Below are 24,451 nucleotides of genomic sequence, written 5' to 3'. Positions count from 1 at the left end.
ACAGAACGATATAGAACGATGGATATGGATAGATAGATGGATAGAATGACTGAGGATGAACGAGAGCATAATATTTAAGTATAAATAGCATCCAGTACTTTTCATTAATATAGAAACAAATTGTGAAGATTTCTCTAAAAATACTCCATACTGTCTATGCAAAAACACGAAGTAGGCTGCTTCCCAAAGCACGAAATTTAATTGCGCTGAAATCCTGTTTGACAAGATTTTTAAATGAATCTACAACAGGTTTCTGTGCCCTCTTTGTGGCAACTGTAACCAACAGAGCCTCAGAAACACATTATATCCTCTCACATTCTCACACGGATACTGTACAGCGCTGGTCAAGACAAGTCTACACGCTTAGTGTCCTCAATCCTTCCATCTTCTACTCCTGAATCTTTGCTGTTGACAAAGTTTAACATTAATTCTTCCTCACAAAGTTTCTTTATGATTGCCCTCTGAATGGGCGAAAGTTGTGGTGTAAACAAAGACCATGTTTTAAATAGTATCTTTGCTAGTCAGTTGCAAGTTTGTTTTCCACATCACTGATTGTTTTGAAGTAAATTTAAAATTATTCAAAGTAATGCAACATAATATCCAGTGTAATATGCGTAAAAGGAACACAATTCTGGTTTGATAAAGGCCTAGGCGTACTTAAGCCTTACTGGGTGGCTGTGGAAGTAGGCTACCACCCAGTAAGGCTTTAAGCCTACTTGTATGTATAAAATGGTAAACCGTGTTTTAGAACAGTATGTTGTTGTCGTGCACTACCCAGTGCGTTAGAATAGTCTACAGTGAAAAATAAAGTACTACGAGTCGTTCGAGGTTGAGGACACCCCTAATCCATTAACACCAGTAGCTGCCAGAAACTACCTGAACGAGGCTGCTCTGCTGGGCTGTGACGTCACGGCGCATCGCCGCGCCCTGCAGTGTCAGTGATTTTAGAAAAGCTCTCGAGGACGAGACGGCCCACCAAACACACCACTATCACTATCGGAATCCACCAGACTTCTTCAAACTGCACGGGCTAAAAGAAAACCGCTGAGTCAACGAGAACACGCGAAAACGCTACGGATTTGCGGTGCACGCCGAACTCTGGCTCGGTCGCGCGCATCTGCTGCTGCTGTCCTGTAGCATCGGGCTCGCGCTGGAGAGGGGTCGGTGCGACGGATGGACTTCAAAATCTAAATAGACAAAACAAAAACAAGCTAAAGTATCTCGCCTTCGCATATTTAGCTATCGGAACAGCGCGTCATTGCCTGGGTGGAGTTGCAGTGCATCGTTCAATTATGCATGAAGAAGCGGCAGCTGCTAGCGCACTAGCAGCGCGAGCTAACCACTGTCCTGTATTATGACAGTGATCTGCGTGCCTACAGCGTTTGATCACGCGCGTCAGTCAAGCGCGTTTGATGCTGATGCTGGACTCGATCTCCGGTAGAAATTAACTTTTGCCCGTCGTTTCATTGACATGGCAAACGGTTAGCCTCGGCAGGCCTAGTTAGCCACTGTGTTAGCTAGTAGAAATCACTTCACTGGATTATAGGCAGCGTGCAAACCTAAACGGTTTGTTTAGTAGCGAGTAATACCCAGTGAACATATGATACAGTGTGTTATAGATGCGGAGCGAGTAGATGGCTGACAACTAGCTGCAAGTTAATAACCGGATGCTAGATTACTGCCAACTTCACATAACAGGTTTTTAATATCTGAAAAAGTGGCAGGCGTGACCGCTTCACAATGCATCTTCTCGAGGCAAATTCGGGTTGTGTCACTGAAGCAAACACTTGGATAATAGAGGCACTGCCTCCAGCTAGCTAGCCCTTTGAGAAGTAACATGCCAGATCTTGAGTCGATTTTATGCTCTAAATAAGCAGCCAGCGTTTGCACTCGATTATCACTGAGAGAGGGGATGCCCTAAACACTTCAAGCATGTCCAGCAAAGCTTCGGGTAAAGAGAAGAAGTCCGGCTTCAGCAAGAAGCTGTTCCGCCGGGGCTCGGTGCGCTCCGTGGGCAGTTTCATGAGCAGAGTCCTGAAGACTCTGTCCACGCTCTCGCATTTCAGCTCGGAGCTGCACGCGCCCGTGGGCGACAAGGACGATGGGGGGTTCACAGCCTTCAAGAAAGAAGGCAAGGGGTCCGTCGCGTCGGACGAGAGCGACTGCGGGGGGTTTCTGTCCGGGGACAAAATCCCCGGAGTGTCCGGGTTGAAAAACCACGGCAATACGTGTTTCATGAACGCTATTCTGCAGTGCCTGAGCAACACGGAGCTGTTCGCGGAGTATCTGGCGCTGGAGCAGTATCGAGGCGATCAGACGGACGAAGAGGAGAAACCCAAGACGAACGGGGTCGTGCAGAGGAAGGGCGGTCAGGACAAAGGAGAGGTGACCGAGCAGCTGTCGGGGTTGGTCCGAGCCCTGTGGACTTTTGAGTACACGCCGCAGCACAGTCGAGACTTCAAAGTAAGTTCACGCGAAGGATGACACTCGTCTTTTTGATTGCTCTGTAGAAGTCGGTAAAGAAGTAAATATCTGCCAACTTTTTATTTTGATGGTCTGCCAACTGATATTCTACTGACTAGAAGTCACTTTGCAACTATTTGTCAACTTATTCTAAACCTAACCCTACCAGTCTACTAGGCTTAATACTCTAACACTGAGAGTTAGTAGACATGTTGGTGCAGTGTTACTTAAAGTCAACAGAATGTGTTAAAGGGACCATCAAAATAAAGTGAAACCGTAATCTTTAATCAAACTAGCTTCCATTCTGTTTTGGATAGACTTTTCTTCTCTAGCCCTGTCCCAAATGCCACACTTCATGTGCACTTGCAGTCTTGTAGACTTAAGCCCAAATTATACTTCAGCCGATGCACACTTTTGCAGACCCCGCAAGCTCCGCGGCAGACTTCTACCCGACAGTCAAAGCGGCGTTATGTCACAAAAGTGTGGACTCGGAGGAAGATTGTGAGGGCTTAGGGTTCCATTTGGGACAGGGCCTCTGATGAAGTGTTTACTGGTGTAATGGCGGGACAACCAGTCACTCACATAAGATCACAGCAGTAGCAAACCACAACCATCCAATCAATTCCCGATGTACAAAATCAAGCATTCTTTTCTTGTTTGAGAAGCATTTCACTCGGATATATGCCGCAATAGGGAAGAAAAGAGTATTGTGTAAACTTCCGGTTCATGCCAACTTAAAAAAAGAAAAGGAAAAAAAAATGGTTCAAACAAGTCATTCATGAATTGGACTGAATCAGATTGAGCGTTTTTGAGTCAATACCTTCAATAAATCAATAAGCTGAGAATTTAACATGTTTGTTTCGAAATTTGCAGAGAACCGATTAGGGCTATATGACGAGTGAGTTTGTTTTGAACAAGTGAGTTTGTTTTGAGTTTGTTTTGTTTTGCGTTCAAAAGAAGTGAGAACTTCTCATTACTAATGTCTAAACCACAAAACTTTTTTTTTTTTTTTTTACCGTGACCCTTGTTTAGCCAATCAGCACGCTTGTAGGTGTTTGAACACTCAGTGATTATCTTTGCAATCACACTTTGTTGGTTACTAGTCAGCTTCAAAGATTAGCCTAGGTGTAAATCGTTTCTCTTATCACACTTTACATCTATAAGCAAGCCAAAGTTTGCATGTGAGTTTTGTTTTGTGTGATGTTTAAAACATCAGGCTTTTGTGGCCCATGTTTTGTAGCTCATGCTAGAGGGGAAAAAACACCCCAATCCTATTCAGAGGACAACTAAACTAAGCAAAAATATGCAATTTGGTGCAGATGTTATTTACATGGCCAAAAAGTAAGAGGAAATTCTAGCTTCTAATGTAAATCAGTATAGCTGACTACTTGCAAATATAAGTTTATCCCAATATGTCTTAAGATATACAATGCTCAGTTATATGATCAAAGCTCTTTAATTGAGGAACAAAACATAATGCAATGCAATACAATGATAACTGAGATGAACAGTACAAATAAACATTCCTCAAAAGACTGATGTATCATATTTGATATGCTCAAATTGTTTTGTTTATGGATAATCAATTAAGCCTAAGCTTCAGTCCAGTAAGTGTTCATTTTGAAATATGAATAACAACATAAGTTATTCTAACATTTACTTTATAAAACCCATTAAAGATTTTACAGCAAAAAGACCTCAACCTTAAGGTGGACATTTTTACAAGGCATTTTCTTGAAAAAAACAAAACTATCAATCAGACGACAGAAGGAAGGCATGAAGTAGATTGTGTACAAAAGGTTTTTCAGCAAAGCTTTGATCATGTTGAGATAATTTAGAGACCTTAAAAATTCATGTATCAAATATGATACAGTATAGGCTTTATAGGGTTAAAAACACTAGGTAAACCCCTAAAAAGCTCAGTTGTCAACACTGAACTGTTCCATATCTGTTCTTGCTCCTAGTGATCAGAAACATTCATGCCTTGTTGTTCCAAGCTTGACTAACACTGTGTGTGTTTTGGTAGAATGCTGTGGCCAAGAGTGCCATGCAGTACCGGGGAAATGCACAGCACGACGCCCAGGAGTTCCTTCTCTGGCTACTGGACCGTGTCCATGAAGACCTCAACCATCTTGTACACCCTAACATCATAGCCTCTATAAAGGTATTGCTGATGTCATAGTGAAATGACTGAATGTTTTGCTGGTGCATAGCTACTTAGTCTAAGGATGTTGTAGTTTTCTCCTCTTAAAGGTGCTCTAAGCGATGTCAAGCGTTTTTTAGGATGAAACTTTTTGCATCACATACAGCAAACATCTCCTCACTATCCGCTAGCTGCCGGTCCCCTGAACACACTGTAAAAAAATGCGGTCTCTGTAGACAGCCCAGGCTCCACAAATGGCAAGAAAAACAAACTGGCCCAGCCTGGACCACGAAACATAAACAGTGTTCCAGCCAATAACCGACAAGAATGATTTGGGGTTGGGGGGTTAGTGCGCATGCACATGAAGTGGGGTGTGGGGAGTGGAGGAGAGAGAAGCATGAAGAGGGAAGTTAGCTAGAGGAAAGATGTCCTAGACAACGACTAACATTAGAATAATACTCTCTTGAATTTTGATACGCCCGACCAAAGAGACGACGTTCCGATGAACAAATAGCAAAGAAGAGGGAAAAGGAGAAGGAACGCACAAAGTCCCCAATTTACATCGGAAAAGCCTGTTTCAGGAAGCACGGAAGGGAGGGGATGGAATGAGGAGGAGGGAGGGTCGAGCTAGCCTCCGTTTTGTTTGACAATATTCGAACGTCAACAAGAAGTGACTTCACCCAACATCGCTTAGAGCACCTTAAAGGTCAGCTGAATTTGGAGACCGTTAACCACTCTTGCTGTTTACAAAGGTTGCACAGAAGGGGGATTGTATTGGCAGGTCAATAAAAGCTTGAGATTTCAATTGTTTAAATGGCAGAACAGGAGAAGAGCCAAACGCGGCTGGATTTATAGGGCCATTCTGCCCTGGAATGGCCGCTAGGAGTTAAAAGAGTTAAATTCTGCATTATATATCAAATACATGGGACATTAAGTCACATCCTATGGCCTGTTTGGAGGAGGGCTCGTTTGGTTTCTTTTTACAGCCTGTGGTGTCCTGGTCAGGGTCAGCCACTTGCATCCTCGCATGAGGTCATTCAGCTTGTCTGATTGATTTAGATGTACGATGTGGTTTCTAAGAGTTTGTGCCAAGGAGCACGAGGCTGACAGTTTCCTGGCTGACTGACTGCACTGCCCTGGAGAGTCAGATGCTCAGCTGGAATCTTAAACTTATAAAAGAATGTCAGTCTCTCAGATTATCAATCACTTACACTGTCTTGGGGGTTTATTTATTTACTCAAGTTCTTCCTTTATGGTGCGGCATAATCACATGCATGCACCTTTACTCTGACGTTTGACAACAGTTCTTCTGTGCGCTTAGATTGAGTAGATGTTTTCTGGTCTAACATGTTAATTCTGGAATTTTAAAGAATGTTTTTGGGTCAATACAAGTCAAGATCAGTTGACAGGATTTTTTTGTTGCGTTATGTTAATTTACTATTGAAAATAATTTTAATTCATCCCTCAGATTTTTCTTTACAAAGTTTCAGTAGAAATTAATCGGAGCAGCGTTTTGGATGGTTTAAAAGCGCAAGTCTCTTATGCTCACTAGGGCTGCATTTATTTGATCAAAATACAGTAAAAACTTGAATAGAGTGAAGAATTATTACAAATTTCAAATATCTTGTTTCTATTGTAATACATTTTAAAATGTAGGCTAATTTATTTCTGTGATGCAAAGCTGAAATCTCAGCATCATTACTCCAGTCTTCTTCAGTGTCACACTATCCTTTCAGAAATCATTCTAATTTGCTGATTTGCTGCTCAAGAAACATTTATTATCATCATTGCTGAAAACGGTTGGGCTGCTTAATATTTTTGTGGAAACCGTGATACTATTTCTTCAGGATTCTGATGAATGGAAAGTTAAAAAGAACAGCATTTATTTGAAATAAAGATCTTTTGCATCATTATAAATGTCTAAACTGTAATTTTTGATTAATTGAATGGTTCTTGCTGAATAGAAGTATTAATCTATTATACTAATACCTAGTACTAATACCTATTAAAGGCACAGTATGGCATTTTTCGCCACTAGGGGTCGCTAACCTATTTACAATAACAAAGGTGTAGTTTGATGACGCAACATTTGCTAAGAATTATGGATCTTGTCGTCAACGTCAAGCCGACCGATCTAATAATGTTTATGGATGACTGAATACATCGATGTTTTTATCATGACTGTGATATGAAGCAGTTCGGGATTGCTAAGAGGCAGCTATCAGCTCCACAAGCGACGCGAGTCCCGCGGATATAAAAGGAATATGGACATTTCATTCTACCGAACTATACGTAGAATTACTACTCACAGGTCAGTTTATTAGACAAACTAAACTTGTGAGGTAACGCAGCGCTGTTTCACTTGGTCTAACATTACACTATCACACTAAACTGCATTTGAATGTGTTGAAATGTATGTGTTAGTCTGTCTGTATGAGACTAGCAGTAAACTAGATCAACATTAGAATAACATACAGATCATATTCTGACATTTTATCATTGTTGAACTATAAAACATTGATAAGTTTTATGTAAATGTGCTCACCTGTTTAATAAAGTACATATAGGAGCAGTTGAAGTCTCGGACGTGGAGCTCTCGTTTATATATTGTCTATGGGAGCTCTCGGCATCTCGAAAACACCGCGCTGATATTGATTCTCGTTTTAGTTCTCCTTTTTTATCCAAAGTCTGCTTGCCGTGGTCCATAATGTTTGAACGAAACAACAACAGCGTGCAGATAGACATTGCGAACTACAGAGTTGTCCACGTCTGCCGCCTTGGTTACTATCAGAGGGCTCTAGTTGCCATGGCAGCACGAGCGGAAACCAGGGACAACGCGGATATGACGGCATTGGCGGCGACACAACGGAAATAAAGAAACGGGACGTTTCTCGAATTAAATTACAAATTTCTCCTGGTTTAAAAGTTGTTGGAAACAGTCGGGATAATGTAAGTACACAACTAAAAAATATATATAACATAGATATAGTGATTTTTGCTATTTTTTAAGCAAAAAAGTTACATATTGTGCCTTTAATATCTATTAAGCCTATTAATCTTACTGACCCCAAACTTTTAAATGGTTGTGTATGTGCAGCATGCAAAAAGCACATTAACTGTCCAGTAAAAATTTCCTTTGACACATTCCTTGTGGTGATCTGATCATGTGTTCACAAGTTTTATATGAATTATTATATAGGCCACGTTCACACAGCAGCAGAATACGGTTGTCAGTCCTGTATTCTAGTTCTTAATACGTTATTCCTTTCGCACATAGTATGATTATTTACGGGAGTGACAAGTTAACCGCATTCTATAACCAAAACCGTATACATTTTCAGGACTCACAACCACATTCTTGGAAAACCCGTGCTGTGTGTACGCGACCGGACTGGACAACTAGTTAGTCACGTCACACAGCGCGAGAGAGACGCTCTGCGCTGCACAACACACTGTGTGGTTTTGGTAACTTACAGAGACAGAGATATGAGCTGTGTGTCATCTGAAGGTTTTAGATCCAGTCAGTTTTCCTTCTGAAACTGCTCCCATCAGTTTTGTTCTGTGCATGACTGAAACGTTTGTGCGCGAGATGCCTACAACGGTTAAACACGTCCGTCTAGCACGTTTACATTGAAGCTGCTGACGGTTAATGAAGATTTGACAGATAAAGTCATGGCTCAATTGGACTCTTGTTATGTAAAAAGCGATAAGACTTTTCAGTTTTATGGATGTTGCCATTTTTGATATTACTTTGGGGTTGCACTTTATTTTACAGTACATGCACTTTCAATGTACTTACCAAGAAAGTACTGAATAATATAAGGTAACTACATGGGTTAAGATTAGGTTTAGGGGTATCTTTAAGACTAGTACCTAGTTAGTAACATTTATTGGAATTACTACAATAACTATACAGTATGTATATGCAAAAGTGCTACCTACTTTGGTCACTGGTAAGAGAATATGAGCTTGACTCCCATACAGACAGTATTTAAGACGCTACTGTCTGTTTAAGCGGGACATTTCGAGACTTACAACTAAGTAAATGCGGTTCACCAAGTCCCTTTAGGGGCTCCGTACAGATGCATTTTATTTATTAGTGTGGTAAATGTTTATGTTGATGCATCATATGCAAATCTGTTGTGCACAATATTCAATAGTTGACCACCTTCCTGTTTTTCTTGAGTTACTGGTATTAGTATTGTGAACATTCTCATGTTTGTCACCATAGCCACCTATTGAAGAAGATGATGGAGCATTAGAGGGACCCTCACCTCCTCTTTCAGCCGGCTCATTTGTCCAAGAGCTGTTTCAAGCTCAGTACAGGTATGATCATTCATGTCTGTCTGTCGACTGTACTTAAATATTTGTCTCACTGTGACCTCTGTTGATTCCAGATCCTCGCTCACCTGTCCCCACTGTCAGAAACAGAGCAACACTTTCGATCCTTTTCTTTGCATCTCCCTCCCGATTCCATTACCTCACTCACGGTAAGTACTGATGTCAGAGAGACTCTGATTTAATTTCCTTGCTCTGTTTTTTCATTACAGCAACATGTTTCATCTGTAGTGACATAAAGGCAGATTAATGACCTGACTGATCATCAGGGGTAGGATGAATATGAAGAAATATGTTCGGACATCTCTGCGAAGTTTAGATTAAGCGTTCAATTTCCTGACTGCTGTAATGATGTTGTTAATTTAGTCTGCTATGGACTTTCAGTTTACATTCAGATACAGCTAATGGCTTCATTTAACTCTGGAAACTTTGGGGTGGATCTGTGTCACAGCCCACGATATATCTTCACTAACATTCACCATCATTTATTTGCTTTAAAAATAAAGTAAAAAGCGTAACAATACAGTTTAAAAAAAATAACTTTTTTCTATTTTAACATATTTTAGAATCTAATTTATTTCTGTGATCAATTACTCCCGTCTTCAGTGTCACATGATCCTCCAGAAATCATTGTAATATGCAGATTTGCTGCTTAAGAAACATTTATTATTTATCATCAAGGCTGAAAACAGTTGTGCTGCTTTTGTGTGGGAACTGTGATACATTTTTTTTTTTTGATGAATAGAAAGTTCAAAATAACAGCATTTATTTAAAATAGAAATATTTTGTTACATTATGTCTTTACTGTCACGTTTGTTCATTTTTATGCATCCTTGCTGAATATAAACAGAAGTGTGAATCTCATATTTTTGTTAAAGGACTTTAGAAAAGCTATTGCTGTTATTTACGTGAGTGAAGTTTGTTCCATGTCAAATAGTATTTTTTATATATATATATATATATAATATTCGATATGAGTTTGGTACAACAGGAAAAAGCATCACAAAGCACATAGGCTTCTAGCAAGCTCTTGCGTGCCATCTGAACTGTTGTTTTGGTTTGGTGCATAGATCGTCTCTTCTTCTGCTGCTCTTTTTCCAGTTGTGGCGGTTAGCAATCAGTGTTAAACCAATTGGTTCAACAAATTTTCTGTAGAAACTGACAGCATACTACAGATATGACATAGATGTCTGTTTTTTGATAGTGCTTAAATTCCTTTTACTCAAAATATTCCTTCATAAAATACAAAAGTTATGAAGTTGCTATTTTCTCTTTGATTTAGGTGCTAAAAATATACTTTTCCCTTCAAATTATTATACAGTTCTGCTTCTCTCCTGAGGTACTGTGATGCTATTTTTAAGAGGCCGGTGAAGTGGTTGATCAAGGAGAGGACTTGATTTAATCCAGAAGCATTTTTTTAAGTTGCTGAATTTATTAGTACACATTAATGATTAAAGAAGGCGTACTATTAGAAGACAGACAGTGATTTACAGCCCACCTGCCCCCCATAGTACATCAGAGATGATGGACCAGTGATTAATAGCCCCAGGGAGAGTAGAATAGCTGGCCAGGATTCACTTCCACATCATTATTTTGTAAAACCCTGCCGGTGATTTCATATCATCCCTAATCCAAGAAGTTCTACATCATAAAGAGGAATCGGGGGTATTTTGACCCGTCCACCCACAGTAGCTTTCTGCACTGTCGGCGTCTCTCCACTCTGAAAAACATTAGTGCAGAGAGAGAGTAGATTTAGAGCTTATGCTCTGCCAGCATGAAGAATGACTGATCCGAGAAAGAGGAAATTTCGTCTTGAAGTTCAACGATGTGCAACTTAAGCGCTGACTTATAGTTGCCCTGGCCGTCACAGTCTGTGGGAGTAGATTTCATTTGCCCTTTCCTTAATTCTGTTTATCCATGCTTCGCAATTGCTGTTATCTCTGTGTATTATTTCATAGGCGATTTATTCCCTACCCTTCCTTGATATGCCACTTCACGTGGGAAGATATTAAGGAAGAGTTGTTGATTTAGCCAGTAAGTGTTCATCTTCTGGGACCACTGCACACTGCGTTTCCTCTTTAGAGATGAGTTTGCTTCCTAATGCATTTGGAGAGGTGATCAAGCATCATTAAAGCAATGCTAAATGCTTTCAGTCCTTACAGGCTGCTGAATGCTATAAAAAAAGACTGCAAATAGTGCATTACGGTGTATCTGCTTGGATTTTAAATTAATGTTTTTTCTTTTTCTAAACTCTCACTAAAATTAAATTCTAGAAGATGCTTTCAGGTAAGAATATAATAGCATTACTTTTTAAAAAGATCGTTCACCCAAAAATGCTAATTCTGTCATCATTCACTCGCAATCATGTCGTTCCAAACTCATAAGACTTTCAATTATCTTTGAAAAGAATTAAGATATTCTTAATGAATCCTAAGAGATTTCTGTCCCTCCATTGAATGTCCATTCCACCAAAACTTTAAAGCTTCAAAAAGTTCATAAAGACATCGTAAAAGATATCCGTATGTATCGAGCAGTTTAATCCAAGTCTTCTGAAGAGACACAATTGCTTTATCAGGGATGGGCAATTTCGGTCCTGGAGGGCCACTGTCCTGCAGAGTTTAACTCCATCTCTGATAACACAAACCTACCTGTAGCCTTCTAGTAATCCTGAAGAAATTGTTTAGATTGTTCAGGTGTGTTTGATTAGGGTTGGAGCTAAACTCTGCTGGACACTGGCCCTTCAAGGACCACGTTTACCCATCTCTGCTTTATGTGATGAACAGATTTAATTTAGGCTTTTATTCACATTATTAACAATGATCAACCCACATACAGAGAGCTCATCAAATATGGTAAACTCAAACATGCTTGATTGGCGAGCAGTAACCATTGAAGTTTGTTGTTGCATGTGAAGTGATTCCCATTGGTTACTTTATGGTGTCTTCATGAACTTTTTGAAGCATTGAGAGTTTTGGTTGTGTGGGCTTTCAGTAGAGGGACAGAAATCTCTGAGGTTCATTAAAATATCTTCATTTGTGTTTGGAAGATGAATGGAAGTTTTCATTTTGGGGAGAACGGACCCTTTGAGTTTTTGGTTAGGTGTAAACCAATATAAAAAAAAAAAGGCCGATAGCGATAATTCTTTATATTTGAAAGCCGATAACCAATATTGGCCGATAAATCTAAATCCAAATTGTTAAAGAAGCCATATCCCCAGCACACAATTATAATGTTCTCATTTTAATTTTATGTAGCCTTTAAGACTGGCATGTGCTGCACATGTTGCACTTTCCTTTTTGAAGTGATTTAAATAATATTTCAAGCAATTCAAAACTATCATGGGATACGGTGCACATCTGAAGTGCCTCAGATGAAGGAAATAATCCATTATTTATCAGCGATAACATTAAAATTGAACATGTATATCGGCCAATACCGATATGGTGACCGATATATCGTGCATCCCTAGTTAGGTGGTGATGTGGACTAATGGTTAATGATCTGGGTTGGCAACCAAAAGGCTGTAGGTTTGAACTTTTCATGGTGCGATCCATGACCTTTCGTTATTGTGCCCTTGTTTGCTCTAGGGTGGCTGTCTCTGTGCACTAAAAGTTGCTTTGGATTAATTTGTTTCATCACTTGACATTCCTCAGGCCTCTGTATGTGACCGTGGTTTATCAAGGCAAGTACTCTCACTGCATGAGGATTGGTGTGGCCGTACCACTCAACAGCACTGTGTCCAGACTGAGAGAGGCCGTATCACGTGAGACCAAGATCCCACCAGACCAGGTGCAGTTTCCAAAGGTTTTTTGCACAGTACCGACATATTATTTTGCATCATTCAAGTCTTGGTTTAAAGATCTTTACTGTTTCCCTGAATACAATATTGATTCTCCATTAATATTGAGGTGTGGGCACTGATGGAGGGTTACAGTAATTGCTGTTTGTGTGTTCGTCTTCCCATATAACGTCATCAACCAAAGCCGTTTCCTGTTTGTTTGCCTTATGTCTGTGCAGTTTGTCCTGACTGAAATGTATTACGACGGTTTCCACCGCTCCTTTTGTGACGATGACGACGATCTTGATATCATTCAAGAGAGTGACTCAGTCTTTGCTTTTGAAACTCCTGAGACTTTTAGATTAGAAAACATTCGCTCTAAAAGAGGTACTTTTTCATGCATTGCACTTTGGTTAAAGCCCAAAGTATACGTCAGTTTTGACGCAAACACTTAGCGTAGGCCTACAGCCAAACACATATTCAAAATATTCTCCGTTTCGTAGCAAGCGCGAACATAGCTGGTTAACGCATGCTTACTAGAACATTTCATCTTTATCCAGTGTTGGTCTGTGCTATTTCTCTCCAGAAGTTATTACAGATGAAAATGTCTTTATTACTTTTGTGTGTATCTCTTAACCCCTTTACACAGTCACTCTTCAACGTTGTCGTTTATTGTTGTTGTATCTCCAAGAGTTTGTTGTTTTGTCTCAGTTTCTTTTTCAACAGTAAAAACGGGCCAGGCCAGTGTTATTTAACAGTCGAAAGTTAGTCTGTTAGTTTGAACCAACTAATTGGTGCAAAAAAAGAATTCATGGCAATTGTGTGAGCTGAGCATACGGAGTACGTGCGGTTAGAAAAATCAGGCTGTGCTGATGACAATATTTTTGTCACTCATGCTGTACGCATACCCTAGTGTACACGTAAAAACCGAAGAATACTTTGGGCTTAAGAAAAACTGTATAGTCATGTCAAATAATCCTAATCATAACCAATCAGCCTTTATTGAAACTTAACTAATAATAAACTAAAGATAGTCCTTTGTCTTTGAAAACATAGGAACTAACTTGGCTTAGATCTCTTCTTACTAGTTCTGTCTCTTTTGTCTTAAACGATTTAAGTAACATTTTTAATGATTTCCAGGGAGCCTCCTTGCAAATTTGAATCAGAACAATTTGAAATACGGAGCGGAGACCAGCCGAACACCATCTTTCATGCAGGGTGCAATGAATCCAGCATCACCCAACAAAAACACTGGATGTGAGAAAATGATTCTGCTGATCTGTAACAGAGCCTGCACTGGCCATCAAGGACGGAGGTAAAAGCAGTAGCCGAAAACAGTCAAACACCCTGATTATTGTCTTTCCCTCATGCTAACACATCAGTTGAATTTCCATTATATTTGACACAACATCTCACGTGGAGAATGTCTTAAAATGTATGCAAAAACCTTACCAAGACGGTAAGTGGAAAATCTGTTTGTTGCAGGTTTGGTCTTCCATTCGTACTGTATCTAGAGCGCAGTGTGACATGGGATGTCTTGCAGAAAGAAATTCTTGAGAAAATGCGTCACCTATTAAGGCCAGGAGTTTACATTCAGGTCAGTGATACTTCTGCTGGTGTTAAAATACAGCTATTTATTAGTGTTAGTCTGGTGGGATCAATACAAATAAATACTTTTTGTCTTGCATACAACTTGCACTAATAAATCGGATTGATTATTTTAGGTTGGACCTTTTAGTCTGCGTGTGGTCGGAGTGGTTGGGATCACATATCTTTTGCCACAAGAGGAGCAGCCACTATGTCACCCCACTGTGGAAAGGTTTGTTATGCAAACTTAAATTCAGGTGTCCAACTGACTGGTTTAAAAGACAAGTACATTGTTTCACCATTGGTGCACATAAACAGTTTTTCCGCTGGCTACATGTGCAGCCAGCAAATACTGAGTAGTTTTATTAAAGTGCCATTAACTACACAAACCTCCAAAGACATCACATTAGTCTAGATGTTTTAATGAGCATAGATAAAAAGTTTATAACTGCTTTAGTGTTGCAGGCAGGGTGATTATTAGATTAAATAAATGTAATAAAACAAAATAAAACGAGGCTGCTTCATTTTGGATACTGAAACATCTGTTAAAAGGATAGTTCAGCCAAGCATAAAAATTATTTTCACTACTATTGTAGTGATCCCTGACTTGGGGATGTTTGGCTTTGACAGGCACTTGAGTGGCAAAGCTAGCGCTCATTTCTTTAGCATGTAATGACTGCCGTTGAAGCACTTCATCAGAAACTCTACTGGCCGTTTGACCTACTGAACATGTTCTTAACACACACACACACCCGTAACATCTTATAGATGTAATAGTTTCAAATAATCAAAATTTGGTTGTGCTGAAGAACAACAAATTTCATTGGTTATGTAATCTGTATCACTATATCACTAATTTGATAAATCCTATTTCCTCAATCTCTCCTTTGTAGAGCATATAAATCCTGTGGACCAGGAGGACCTCCTCATGTTAAAATTGTAGTGGAGTGGGACAAAGAGACCAAGGAATAGTAAGTAAAACCAAGCCATAATTAATACTATTCTGTAGTTTTTATATAGTGGACCCCCAATATATTTGGAAAAATAAACCACACTTTAAAATTGAGTCATTAAAATAGATAAGGGTATCCTAAACTAGGATTTGCGAACCCCTGGAGGTTTATGAGGGAACTGCAGGGGGTTTTCTGAATTGGCGAAGAGGGGGGAATATTGTATATCATTTGCGGGCATCAGGGAGCCACAATCAGTATGTGGGATATTGCAATCACTTTTGAATGTGCGCTAATTTTTTTATGTATTATTTTTTTTTTGTGCATGTATTAAACATTTTCTGGCAAACTATTGGAAAAATATCTTGCAGAGACAAAATAAATATGTTGAAGTCATAGGATAGGAAGTCATGCATGACTGGTCTGGTTAGAGATTTGTCTCCAGTGTTTGTTCTGATTCCCGCAGTTTGTTTGGACACACTGAGGAAGAGTACATCCCTGATGCTGAGAGTGTGTATCTGCACAGAGAGCAGCACCATCAGCCGCAGGCCTGCACCCTCGCTCAGTGCTTCCAGCTCTACACCAAAGAGGAGCAGGTAAAAGTCTGGCTTGGTGCACACTGAAGGGTTAGTTCGCGCTAAAGTAAAAATTCTGTCATTATGTTCTCAACATCATGTCTCCCAAACCCGTGTGACTTACTTTATTCTGTGGAACTCAAAACGAGAAATAACTAAACTATTCCATAGAAAGAAAATGAAAGGAGACCAAGGCTGTCGAACGAGATTTTCAGTGAATAGTGAACTTAAGGGTGTGTTCACACTTGTAGTTTGGCTTGTATGATGTATATTTTGTGATGGAACTTAACGAACATCCAAAACAATACTTGAGCATTCTGTTTAAGATGTCTTTGGTCCATGTTGTGTTCATTTTCAGCCAAACCGCATCAAAGTTCATTTGGAAGCGCTTGTTTGGTGCGCACTAATGAACCAAACACACCAGAGTTAATTTTAACTGAACCAAACCTGCCAGTTGTGAACACACCCTAGGTTTATGTCTCTTCCTTTCACAAGAGGCAGTTTATGATGCTTTTGTCATTTTTGGAGCTTGACTGCTCCCATCCACTTTCCTCGTTTTGAAAAGAGCAGCTCGGACATTCTGCTAAAACTCTCCTTTTGTGTTCACGGAAGAACGTTTTTGATCGATATGAGGGTGAGTAAATGATGACAGAATTTTGATTGTTGGGTGAACTGTCTTTTTAAAAGAGTTATCACACTCCTTTAATTTCCACTTCTCTAGAGCTGCCTTTGTGGACACATATGTCAAGGTTTCTCTATTTCTGCTGTCAGTGCTGTTTTAAAATTGCTAGTTTTTTTGCAAACACATCTGTAACCCTGGAATGGGTCCACATAGCATATAAATATACACTGTGGTTAGCCGGAGCTGGCTGTGGGCAATTATGAAAGGGTTTGGAACTGGCTGTGCTTTAAGGAAAATGAAGAAACAGCCAGATTTGTAAAATGTAAAACCCCTCTGACTGATTTTGTTTATGTCTGCTTCCTGTATGCCTTCCAGTTGGCCCCAGACGATGCCTGGCGCTGCCCTCATTGCAGGCAGCTGCAACAGGGTCGGATCAAACTCAGCCTGTGGACCCTGCCTGATGTTCTCATTTTGCATCTCAAGAGGTTTAGACAGGTGCTGTACTAATTAGATCACATCACCTGTGCAAATGGTGCTCCCAACATGCAGTGCAAATGTGTGTTAGAGTGGCCTGTGGTTAAAGTTTAGAGTAGACTAGTACTTAAAGGTTCATACCCCACTAGGGGGCGATCCATTGGTTATCATGACTATCTACCAGGAAAGATATATGTGTTAGAATTCCTATTCAATATCTTTGGATAAATGTGTGCGCTCAGTGACTGCCTACTTACTAATATGTGGGCCTTGTGTTTTCAAGGAAGGGGATAGGAGGGTTAAGATGCAAAACATGGTGAGATTTCCTTTGATTGGCATGGATATGGCACCCCATGTGGTGAAGAGAAGCCAGAGCAGCTGGAGCTTACCCTCACACTGGTCACCATGGAGACGACCTTACGGACTTGGCCGAAACCCAGACGACTACCTTTATGACCTCTATGCTGTGTGTAACCATCACGGAAACATGCATGGAGGGCATTACACAGGTAACACCTTAAAGAGAACTAGGAACTTAAGTGTAGTATTCAAAATAGTATTGTATTAACGGCTTGATTGGTGGATTTGATATTTCATTCCCTGTTTTTACTCTTAACAGCGTACTGTAAGAACTCCATTGATGGGCAGTGGTATTGCTTTGATGACAGTGAGGTTCAGCCTATAGCTGATGAGGATGTCTGTCAGCAGACTGCATACATTCTGTTCTATCAAAGGAGGACAACTATTCCCTCCTGGTCGGCAAACAGCTCTGTTGCAGGTGACTCCTGTTCCTTGTTAAGTTTTGGGTTGACACAGTTTGCTAACTCATTTGTCTTGTTCATTTAGAAGGCTTGTGAAGGTGCTGGCATGTGATCATCCAAGTGACCCTCTTTTCCAGCCCAATGAAACTGCTTCATATTAGTATGACAGTTTTTAAGAGCCTTTTTAGAGATTCTGTTCTGGAGAATTAACAATTAAAAATATTGAGTTTGATGTACTGTCTAGACATATATCTTGCATTGAAGGACCTCCAGCTCATTTATGGAGACGTAGTTGGGTCATTCAAAATTGTCATAATATTGACATCTGAGCCATGAGCACATTACAGAGAAAATTCATCCAAAAATGAAAATTCTATCATGGTTTTCTCAGTTTTATTTCCACTTCGTGGAACCCCAAAATTGAAATTATTAAAATGTATGACATACTTTTTTTTTTTTTAACAGCAGTTTACCAGGCTGCTGTCCCTTTAAGAACGAATGCACGGATCTAATTCGTATTTCACCTAACTGTTTGTTAATTTAAGACATAACCGACTATATGTTCACAGGAATATTCCACACAACGGGCATTTTGACATTATTGTGCATCTATCTGACCATTCGAGCACAATAAGACGCGAAAGAGAACTGAATTTGCGATCGCATGCTGTCTGAGAGTGGCAACTTTCTGTGCTCGCACTTCGGTTGTATGTCACTCTGCGCTAGCACCAACCACATGGAGTTCTTTTTCACAGTGTATTGCGCTTAATAACTTTATTCAACATCATAAACGTTCAGAATTTGTGATTGCATGCTGTCGGAGAGAGGCCACTTTTTGTGCACAGGCTTCAGCTGTGTGTCTGTCAGCGCTAGCACCAACTGCATTGAGTTCTTTTTCACAGCTTATTGCGCTCAACATCAACTTTACTTTCTCATTCATGCATGTTTCTTTATTACTCTTATGTTTATATAACTTTAAGTAGTACTGTGCTACACGGATATATTTACATACTGCAAAATAATCTATATATTAAAATCTCTTTATTTGGTGGTCATGATATATACTGTCATACCGCCCTGCCCTACTAATACCTAACCTATACTGCTTTTGGGAAAAAAATATCACACGTTGTATGGCAGTAACTGCCATGTGACCAACAACTATCTATTTCAGTATTCAACAACCCTGATGGCCACAGTGGTTAGTCAATAGGTTAGCCCATCACAACATATTTAAAGTACAGTATCAAAACAGCCCATTTAATTCTACGAGTCAGAGAGTGAACAGAAAACGTACTACTATGTTTTATTTTTATTTTTATTGATGAAGAAATTTTGAATAACATGTTTTTCGGGGGAAAAAATAAAATTTTACAACAGTGCAAACCATGGCCCTCTAAATGAAGATCCTTGTTTTTGGATTTGTGTAACTCCTGGATGTGATCTCAGGCTCCACCAGCTCATCTTTATGTGAACACTGGGTTAACCGGCTTCCAGGCAGCAGGCCGCCCAGCCTGGCCTCTGGAGCCTCCTCAAGACGCACATCTCTGATCTCATTGGCAGAGTCAGTGGAGTTTCCCGGTGATCGCAGTGAAGACGATGGTGAGGAACATCGTTATGCCTCTTAACATGGATGTTTATCTTCACGATGTCTTTAATAAATATTTAGAAGCCAAGTAGTACCATATTTTGCCCTCATCTTCCTTGTGTCCTCTTATTCTGTGTATTGTGCCAGTGTTTTACTCTTGCCTTTCTTTATTATGTCTTCTCTCTCTTGTAGCTTTAGCGCTTACTAACACAGGATCTCCCGCCTTGCTCAGTTAAGACAAAACTGCATGCCAATGCTCTTTTCATTCAGTCTGTTACCAACACATTAGTTTAAATCTCTCTGTCCTTTTTTTTAAGGAGGATTTTCAACGCGGCCCTTCGTGAGAAGCATTCAACGGCAGAGCTTGTCCTCTAGATCGTCGGTTACCAGTCCTCTGGCTTTCAGTGAAAACGGGATGAAACCTTCCTGGTCTCTGTCAGCAAAACTACAAATGAGGTCCAATTCGCCCTCGCGATTCTCTTTGGACTCGCGCTCCTCCCCTCCTCTAGAGAGGATAGGAGAAGCTTGTGACGACAAAGTGTCCACGTCTTGCTTCGGTGGCTACAGCAGACATGAACGTCAGCCCAGCAGTAAGGCCCCGCTGGCCATGATGGAGGGTAATTGTAGTGATGACAGCAATGGGAAAATGATCCTTGATGAGGCCTATTGTAGAGCTCCAACCCAGGCTGACAGGAAGAGCTCTAAAGGTGAGCCCATTGACAACAACAACCAGATTAATGCTGTGGACCAGAATACTCTCGGAGTGCGCTCCAAAGAGCAGAAGCATAAGAGCTCTGGGTCGGAGAAGAAAGCAGAAGGGTCCTCCAACAAGAAGAGCTCCACCAAGACCAAGGGAGACCAAGAGAAGCCCTCCAAGAAGCGCCAGAGCACCTCTTCTGTAACGAAATCTCCATCCTCCCAAGTGTCTTCCAGCCCTCAAGCAAAGGGCACCAAAGCGACCAATCTAAAAGAGAAGGGTGATTCTCCCAAGAGTACCAAGGGTACACCTTCAGGAACGCCCTCCAGAAAGAAAGAGTCCTTGCAGGCACAGGAGTCTCCAGTGTCAGGAGGCACAAAGGGGAAGCTGTCCCTTGCTTCCACGCCCCAATCCTCTGCCTCTCCATCACCCACATCCAAGAAGAGCTCCTCGTTGGCTGAGAGAAACTCTGTGTCTGGCAAGAAGAAGCTGGTGGAGAGAGGCTCCAGCAAGGACTTGGCCCACACCAGTCCCCTTGCAGAGAAGTCAAGAGTCAGTGGCACCCCACGGACATCCCAACCTAGAACTGTTGAAGGAAGCGGGCCCGAGAGGAGACCAGTGAGAAGCTCCAGCAGTAGTTCCTCAGTCACCAGCCTGCGCTCCCCAAGCGTCTCCTCAAGAGACCTCCGCCGCAGCAGCAAATCCGAGGACAAGGGACTCTCGTTTTTCAAGAGCGCGCTTCGGCAGAAAGAGACTCGGCGGTCGGCCGATCTGGGCAAGACCACGATTCTCGCCAAGAAGGCTGTCGAGAGGAGTGCCAAGTCCTGCAGCCAGAACAAACTCAATGCTGACGAGGGTGAAGGCTCGGGAAACTCTTCCCAGCAGGTCTCTCCGGAGCCGCGCTCCAGCAAGGCTGCTACTGATGAGAAAGAGTCCTTGAAGGCCTCCACTCCTATCAAGCGCTCTCTCTTACCAGTAGGCAAGTCCAAGTCTTCCAATTCTGAGACTAGTCTTCAGTCTCCCATCAATGGGAAAAGGCCTCTTGAAAAGGTGGCATCCTCTAGAAAGCTTTCTTCCAGCATGCAATCATCTGCACGGCCAACACAGACGCCTCAATGAAATTTGAATAGCAGTTCCATTATTTTCTGTAATGCAGCTATTTTTTGATGTGCCTAAGAAGAATATAAAGTATATAGTATATACCTGTATTTTACTTTTCTCAAAGAAAATATGTAAATTATCAGAAAGCGCCTTTCTATCCTGCCATGGAACCAAATCGTTGCCTCTGGCAAGGTATGGTAAATGAATCTACTACTGTTCATGACTCTGAATAGGAATGTTTTAACTTAGCACTTTGTATATATTTTTTCTCCCTCGAATAATGCTTAGATGTAATGGACAATATGTACAATACTTTTTATCTTGGTACCATTCCTTTTTCTTTGGACAAGCCACTTATGATGAAATTAGATTCTTGCGTTATTCCTTGGAGTACTGTACCAATTCACTCCACATCTACACTTGGTGCTATTTACAGTCCAGTGTTCCCCTGGCACTGATACAGTATGAGATCGAGAAGAGTAACATCATGAAACCTGGCCGCATTACTGGGGTTCAGCAGTGAACAATCTCATTGGTACCTCTTAAAGGCTGCTCTCCTACCCCACTCTATCCTTTTATACACGAGAGCAGTTACAAGTGTTCAAGTAGCATTACTGCCCTTAGAAATGTGCCGATAGCTGAATCGTTGCTGTGTGAATGTGATCTTTCGATTGGTAAATTAGTGGAGGACAATCTTTAAACTCAATCGATTTAGTTTATTCCAGCAAAATGCTGTGATCTCTTTATCTGAATATTAATGGAGGCAGTGTAAGCCCTGCATGAAATTGTTTTGTAAATCTTTGTTTTTATAATGAAATTTTGAAAGCCACATAATCATACTTGAACCATTTCATGCCCGCCAAATCCAATGCCGATATATATGTGAGCAGTTTTCATTTGGGCTTGAGTGAGCTGGAGTTGAACCCCGCTAAGGTTTTTATCTCCATATTTATCTGTGGACAACCAGTGCAATAGTTTTCAACACTTTGTAGGAGAACAGATATATTGACATGACGTGTTTTCGAGAAACATTATTTAAAAGATATTAAATACTGTGCATATGCAATAGTAATGAAACGCATTTAATCAATGTAAATCAAAATTCAGGATTGTAATGCCCCACCACGATAATGGGGTTTCATTTTTAAATCTTTTTTTTGTTTGTTTTTTTTTGTGCCAAGAGTTTGAGATTTAATACCCAGTTGAAATGGCTCTGCAGAAAGGCCTGTTTATTTTGCATACTTGTCAACGGCATAAATATATTTCCATCTCGAGTAAGCTCAGACAAGTTCATTTGGACTCATTCAAAATGTTATATATGACAGGAGAAATATAAGGTTAAACAAGTCATTATTGTTACATTAGCATAATGGTGTCATTATGCTGGCCACTGTTCAGCTTGCTGCCCTGTAATTAAAACATTAATCCAAGTGGTGCTGACGCCAATGTTGAACCGTTCTCATTTTCATGCTGCTTTTCGGTCTCAAAAACCCTTCCCTTTTAGCACACTATATCTTAAAATAGATACTTTAGCAATGAACCTAATGTGTAGCACGCTGCTTTTTTCTTTTTTTTTGCGACAGGCCCATATTATGTGTGCACTGAAAAAGTATTTGTACAAAGCGGTATTGCATGATTACATTGACGCATGCACTTAACTATGCAAGTGACTGTTGCTAAACAAGACGAGTCTGGTTATCAATGTCTGCTTTTTTAAACAAAAACAGCATGAATTTTCCGTTTTTTAATTGCTTTTTTGCACACTTGTCGAACTTTTGATTTCATAAATATTGTAATATGAGAGCATAAATTAGCTTTAACCATATGTATTCAAAAATTTGCAATTGGCATTGCATTTTCATGCTATTTTTTTTCTATTATACACACTTTTTTATTATTAATACTGTTATTTTAATTCATAAGCTGTTCTTTAGGGTATGACCTCCCTGTTTCCATGTGATGAATTTATTTTTGTATATTTTATATATATTTTTTTATTATTTTTTTCACATTTCGCTGGCGCAATGTGTTCTGGTCATGCTTTCACATGTAGTTTGTAGGGAGTGTTGTATCTAATATTGACCTTTATCATCAGCATTCATTCAGTGCACACAATTCCTGCATCGCTTGCAATGCTGATACACTAAACACTACATTCATTTTGTCTTTCATGTCATTCCATGTCTTAAGTTGTGAATTTCTCGGACCATGAATTCAGAGAAGTGCTATTACCCTCTCCAAGTCTTATTGTAAATGGGATATTTTCAATGGCTGAAGTACTAATATGACTTGGTCTTATGAAGCGTTTGGATAGGACGGATGACTTTATAATTATTATGAAGCTGTATCAGTCTTATGACATGATATGCTTGCCCTTGGTTTACACACTGGAATGATTTCTCTCGGTCCAGAGCAGTTTTTGTGTATTGGTACCCGCTTTGGTGGGCTTATAACTGGGCTGTGATCATTTTATTATACAAATGTCAGTCTAGGTCAACCAAAAGAGGAAAATAATAATAAACCATGCAAATGTTTGGTTGCATGAGACTGTCAAATGCTTTTTGTTAATTTATTTGTATGTTTTATGTGTATGCACTTTTATTTTTAATGTTTTTTATTTTTTATTTTAAAGAATGCATTTCAATCATTTGTATTCATAACATTATCTCCCCAATGTAAGTTGGCGGTTGAATTATGATTAAAAAAACAGACCTGTGTTAGAGGTCTAACCTCAAATATGTACTCGAAATGGTTATTTTGAATCATTGTATTTGCTTAGCTTGGTTTTGAACTTTTCTCAAGCACTGTAATATCCAATGTTGACCACAAGATGGGGCTTGCCACCTTCCTTTTGAAAATAGGCTGTGACAGAAAGGTGTAAGGGGTGTAAAACAGTCAGTTTTTCGTGAGACTGTCCCTTACTTTCTCTTAACTTTCTGAAAATTGGTGATTAACTCCGTTATTTAAATTTTGATAAAGTGCTCATAGTGAAGGCCAACACCAAATGAATCATTCTTGGGTGAGATATTAATGTAAACATAGTCATGTCTTAAAGGGATGGTTCGGAGTAAAATCAACCTAGGGTCCTTTGCACCATGACCCCGAGCCAAACAACCCCCCTATTTTTTTCTGAAGTGTTGACAACTTAGTGTTAACTAATAATTGTTGCAAACTGGTAGGCTACTACCAACACAATATTAGTACATTACTGGAACTGGCCGTTGTTACACTACATTCTTATGCATCGCTTTCTGCCAGGACTTTTACGTGCTTTTCCCAAATCACTGAAGTGACTTTGACGTCCGGGTTAGCGGTAGCATGAGGATAATTCACCCAAAAAAGAAAATTGTCATTATTTCCTCACCCTCATCTTG

General features: G+C 40.1%; 1 protein-coding gene across 3 annotated transcripts; it reads left to right on the top strand.

Moving 5' to 3' along the window:
• Positions 1-923: 923 nt before the first annotated feature.
• On the top strand, positions 924-23,813 carry usp31 (ubiquitin specific peptidase 31). 3 transcript variants are annotated; one of them, XM_084130144.1, is made up of 17 exons: positions 924-2,463; positions 4,490-4,627; positions 8,838-8,932; positions 9,004-9,096; positions 12,598-12,733; positions 12,962-13,109; positions 13,863-14,037; positions 14,208-14,319; positions 14,447-14,541; positions 15,203-15,280; positions 15,726-15,855; positions 16,832-16,951; positions 17,214-17,439; positions 17,550-17,708; positions 19,141-19,293; positions 19,472-19,510; positions 19,597-23,813. In XM_084130144.1, the coding sequence occupies exons 1-17, from the start codon at positions 1,933-1,935 to the stop codon at positions 21,093-21,095; spliced, it is 3,927 nt and encodes a 1,308-aa protein (XP_083986270.1). In that variant the 5' UTR covers positions 924-1,932; the 3' UTR covers positions 21,096-23,813. The 3 variants fall into 3 exon arrangements, with proteins under 3 accessions (XP_083986270.1, XP_083986271.1, XP_083986272.1); XM_084130145.1 differs by lacking the exon at positions 19,472-19,510; XM_084130146.1 differs by lacking the exons at positions 19,141-19,293; positions 19,472-19,510.
• The last annotated feature ends 638 nt before the right edge of the window (positions 23,814-24,451 follow it).

This window comes from Abramis brama (genome assembly GCF_963993115.1).
Source record: "Abramis brama genome assembly, chromosome: 1".
NCBI classification, from domain to species: Eukaryota; Metazoa; Chordata; class Actinopteri; order Cypriniformes; family Leuciscidae; genus Abramis; species Abramis brama.
Note: the sequence above shows the minus strand (reverse complement) of the source record. Positions and strands in the feature narration are given on the sequence as shown.